At 32.9% G+C, this 5,230-nt stretch overlaps 1 protein-coding gene across 1 annotated transcript in view; it reads left to right on the top strand.

Moving 5' to 3' along the window:
* LOC107742923 (probable E3 ubiquitin-protein ligase HECTD4) overlaps positions 1-5,230 on the top strand; it is a gene marked incomplete at its 3' end in the record, with an annotated part of 49,334 nt that overhangs the window by 36,865 nt on the left and 7,239 nt on the right. The window contains exons 22-23 of the mRNA XM_016556010.1: positions 777-881; positions 2,301-2,464. Of these exons, the coding sequence (XP_016411496.1) occupies positions 777-881; positions 2,301-2,464 (269 nt within the window). The remainder of the gene's footprint in view (positions 1-776; positions 882-2,300; positions 2,465-5,230) is intronic.

The raw sequence follows: 5,230 nt of genomic DNA, 5'->3' as shown, positions 1-5,230 counted from the left end.
TGCTTTTCCCCGGTGTGTCGCCCATATTTTGTTATTTTGATTAGATAATCAAGTGTTCTAAAATAGAAGCAAATAAAGTGTGAGAGTATACATAAAATATCAATATGTATTTCATTTCAATGCTATGGCCTTTGTGTAGATTAAATTCAAGATGGCCATCTTTAAGCATGACTGTTGATATGAAATGGTAACACTTTACAATAAGAGTCCATTTGTAACATTAACATTAATGAAAGCTGTATAAGTATTGTTCCTAGTTAGAGTTTGTTAATTTCAACATTTAGGTTAATATTACATTTTTAAAATTTTGTTTCTTTTGTTAACATTAGTTAATAAACTATGAACGTTAATGATCAATTTAATAATTAATATTAATATTTGATTCATTTAAAAATTATGGTTCTTTTTTTTTTTTAAATAGTAAAGCACTATTTTAGTTTTAGTTCAGTATCCATTTTAAAAACTATCGATTGATTTATCGGTATCGGCCAGTGTGGACCAACCTAGCTATCGGTATCGGTAAAATTCACTGTCGGTTGACCTCTACTTATTTAATTTTTCTAGATTTATACGACCGTAAGTTTTTATTTAATTCTACTTGTATACACCAGAGAATAGAGAAAAAATAATTCAATTGAATTAAATGTAAGTACCTAGTGCTTCTTGAAATGATACCAAATTCCTTGTGTGTTTGTGCACACTTGGCAAATAAAGCACATTCTGAATAATTTAAACAATCTACAGATATCAATGCTTCTAATCTGATGTATTTTCAGGTGGAAGGAGATACTGTGACGTTCTCTTTTGAGATGAGAAGCGGACGCGAGCACAACACCCCAGATAAAGCCATGTGGGGTTTCTCATGCACTGTCCGAGCGCAGGTACCCACTCAAGGCTTTACACTAGCTTTTAAATACATCCCAATCATAAAATGTACAGTGAAAAATGTAAATACTTTTAAAATGATTTATTTTGTTTAAAAATGTAAAAATACTTCTTTGGTTCCTAACATATGGTCAACTGCAAAATTACATTTTTAAGCTGAATTGGTATATGGATAAGTGGAAAATAAAAAATAATGTAAAAATATGCATATTTGTATTGTTACACTATATATTTAAACATGTATTTATCAATTTTAAAAGAATCTGCAACATTTTACAATAAGGTCCCATTTGTTAAGATTAGTTAATGCTTTAGCTAACACTGACCACTATATTTTACCACTATAATATATTTCATTTTGTAGTTTTGTGAACATCAAAAACACATTATGGAATTTGGGGCTCGGCAAAAGCAGTAAACTGAATTTTAAAGTGAAAGTAAAAAAATCAATCATGACTATTGAGTAACTAAATTTTTTTAATCTAATTAATTACACCATGTGCCAATTAATTAATTAAATGGCAAATTAATCGCACATCAATTTTGGATAAATTACCCTTCAAAAGATCTTTTTAAGCCATTATTGTGCTTTAAAGCATCAAAGCATTTAATAAATAAGTAGCTTTAGAAAGAAATGTTTTTGATTCAACATTGCATAAATAATGATAATAAATGGGTATTCATGAGTTTTAAAAAAAATGAGTCATTCAGTCATTCATTCAACCGATTTGTTCAAATGGCAGATTCATTCAGAATCAAACCAATGACTGTCTTTATGAATGAGTCACTGAATCATTCACTCACTCGAGTCCGCTGATTCATTCAGTAAGGAGAAAGTGCTGTGTGTTGCACAAAAATGCAACATTTCCACTGTGGCTTTATAAAAAAAACATTTTTTTAGCTTTTTTTTTTTGTTGGTAAAATTGAGCAAAACAGATAATATTGACAATATTGTGTCTAAAATGTATCACAATGTGTTGCATTATTGTTTATTGAACTGTTGAATAAAATTAATATCACATTTGCAATCATGTAGATGTTTGGAGAAAAAACAGCATGTGATATTGCTAAACTGATTATATAAATATAAAATGAAAACCCATATGCAGGCATTTTTTTTTTTTTTGCCTCATACCTTGAATTTTAGATGCGTATAGCTGCATTCTAAAAGGCTTCATCACACAGTCAGTCAATTAGTCAGTCGTCCTGCATCATGTTCATCAGCAACTGCATCATTGTAAGAGGATGAACAGATCTGGGCAGGGCAGGTGCATTAAATGCATTAATCATTTTGGCACGTTATAATTGCTCCAAATTAACGTGTTAAATTGGCAGGCCTAATTAAAATGAAAATAAACTACAAATGGGCAAATGTTTCACCTTGCTTGTTTGCACTGATTCTGTTGCTTGTTCAGGAGTCGTCTGAGGATGTGTCCGGCGGGCTGCCCTTCCTGGCTGATCTAGCGCTGGGTTTATCTGTGCTGGCCTGCGCCATGTTACGCATCCTCTATAACGGCCCCTATATCACACGAGAGGAGGAGGCCTGCCACGACCTGCTCTGCTCCAAACTACTGCAGAGGTGTGCTGCTTCACCCGCCGTGCACAAACACTGTAACATCAGCTGCTCTTCAGTGCTTGTGAATACAAGTGCTTAAAACCCTGTCGGTAAAACCCGTCTGAATGCAAGCTTCAGATGTTTGCTGCGTTTACAGGGTTTCTAGTCATTTAGGCCACATTTACGCTGCATGGTTCAAGTGACCCAATTCTGATTTTATTTTCCTCTCATGATGTGGCACAGATCGGATATGACCCACGAACTTGTAAGCAGGAAAAAAAGCACATAAATTTTGATATTCTCAGATTGGTTTCAGGCCTCATTCATATGTGGAAATAAATCTGATATGAGTCAGATACGTGCATTTGCGCCTGCCATGTAAGCAGACAGATCGGATATAAAAGATTTTGATGCAAGGATGAAACTATTGCATTAAAAATGTTACTATGAATTCCATGTGAATAAATTAAACTTACTGTGCTATTGAAATTGATTTCTTGATATCATAATGTTATTTTTCATCCGTTTCGCCAAAGTGTAGTGTAAATGAAGATATCGGATACAGGTCACTTTTAAAAGATGAAGTAAGAGTCGTCAAAAATATCGTAATTGGCCATCAATACCTGCAGTGTAAATGCGGCCTTAGACACTTTTTTTTCCCCGTGGAGAAAGGTGGTCTACAAAATCACTAATAGACAAACGTACACATTGCAACAAACTGAAACAACAAATCACAGGCACAGATTTTTGAGCCAGGATTTTAAACACAATTTCCAAAAACAAACAAATAAACATATTTTTAACCCTTAATAATAAAATATTTGATTGTTGTTGATAAAATAATAGTCTTTAATGTATATTAATGTATTAAACCTTTAATGTATGTGATTTACACTACTGATCAAAAGTTTGGATTTTTTAAAAATGTTTTTGAAATTTTCGCTTGAGATTTAGAACCAAATTACAAAAATAATATGGGGGTAAAAATTACTTAGAAAAGATAGCAACATCATGATGTAATTTTTACACAGAGATTGGGAAGTCTGTTAGAAAAATCTGTTGACTTAATATCGTTCTAGATTTTGGTTCTTAAACTTTTCTTTTGGAGTGTATGTGGTTCAGTCCTATAGATATGGGGATCTCAGTGTGGCTCAGTGTCCAAAATGTTCAATTTCACCCATTTTAAATGGTCAAAAGCCAAATGTGGGCCACTTTGCATACAGCAACAAATGAAGAGTTAATTTGCAAAAACCGATAAACGGCACTTTAAAAAAAAAAAAAAAAGAGCTGAGTGCCGTGCATTATTCTTCACATATAGCGCGATCTGAACCCTAAACACGTTTTGTCAAAAAAGCCGGTTTTGTCCACTTTCAAGGCATCGCGAGTTCAAGTTTCACTGCAGAAGCCGACAAGCACTCTTGTTGTGTTTGAACAGAAGCCGATAAGTCCATTTTAGCGAATCAGCGCGCTGTATTCAGATCAAGTGACAAGGCTACTTTCACTTTGAAAAGACGTGCTAGCTGAGAGGAGTTTCGTCAAAGCTGACAGCAGCGCGTTACAATGGTGAGGGAAAAGCTCTGTGTATTGCGTGTAATCACATCCATACAGTTTATGATCACAACAACAACAACGTTTGTCAGGCATCTACATTGTCATCTGAGGAGATTACAAAGATTAAACGAGTGTTTTTTGAAACTCTAAAACATGAAATGTGGAAATCTGCTTTTGCCAAAAAACGACTGTTGGAGTTATCTGCTTTTGCTATAAAACAAACTTTTAATATGTTAAAAAAAACATACTTTCAATGAACTTTAATTTTGTAAATTACCTGTATTTGTTTAAGTTATTATTACTTAATCAAAACAACCCAACTGCAGTTTGATTGATATTACTTAGAATGCGCAATAAAAAAAAACGTGATTTCTGAAAAATAATAAAAATGGAGTTATCGGTTTTTGCAAATGAAATCTTCAAATACTGTTGAAACTAGAATTGTATCTTATTTCCTCTAACAAAACGATTGCGTAGAACAAATCTGTCAGAGTGCCATAAATATATTATTTTTACAAAGTTTATGTGCACATCTTAATATCCTTTTAGATTCTGGTTCTTAACAAACTTTTATTCTGGTGCATTCATTTTTAAGGCCCTATATGGTTCAGTTCCAGAGATTCTGGGAACTGAGAGTGTGTACAATTTAACAATTTACTCGTGGGGCCACATTCACTGGAAATGAACCATATAGGCCATATTAAAAATCATGACAACAAAAGAAAAGTTTGTTAAGAAACAAAATCTAAAAGGATGTTAAGATATCTTTAATACTTCTTGAGTTCAGCAATGCAAACTTTGGAAAAAAAACAAGTGTTTTTACCCATATTTGAATGGTCAGCTTTGGCTTATGATGCAATAAAGATTACTAAAGTCAACAGATGTTACAGTAACAGACCTACAGTACCCATTTCTGTGTAAAAATAACAGAAGTAATTTTGACCCCCAGTAATTTGGCTCCAAATCTCAAGTGAAATTGTCATTTTGACCCCCTACTACAATATAGTGGAATATACATCCATGAGATTTAATATTTTGGCTTTTCTTCATTATTTATCTTTGTTTTTCTTCAGAAAAAAGAATAGCATTATAAATGTCTTTACTGTCATATTTGATAAATTTAATGCATATTTGTGACCCTGGACCACAAAACCAGTCATAAGGGTCAATTTTTCGAAATTGAGATTTATGCATCGTCTGAAAGCTGAATAAATAAGCTTTCCATTGATGTATGGTTTG

This window comes from Sinocyclocheilus rhinocerous, unplaced genomic scaffold, assembly GCF_001515625.1.
Source record: "Sinocyclocheilus rhinocerous isolate Xijiao unplaced genomic scaffold, SAMN03320098_v1.1 scaffold3059, whole genome shotgun sequence".
Lineage (NCBI taxonomy): Eukaryota > Metazoa > Chordata > Actinopteri > Cypriniformes > Cyprinidae > Sinocyclocheilus > Sinocyclocheilus rhinocerous.
The sequence above is the reverse complement of the archived record's forward strand: the minus strand, read 5'-3'. Positions and strand labels throughout refer to the sequence as shown.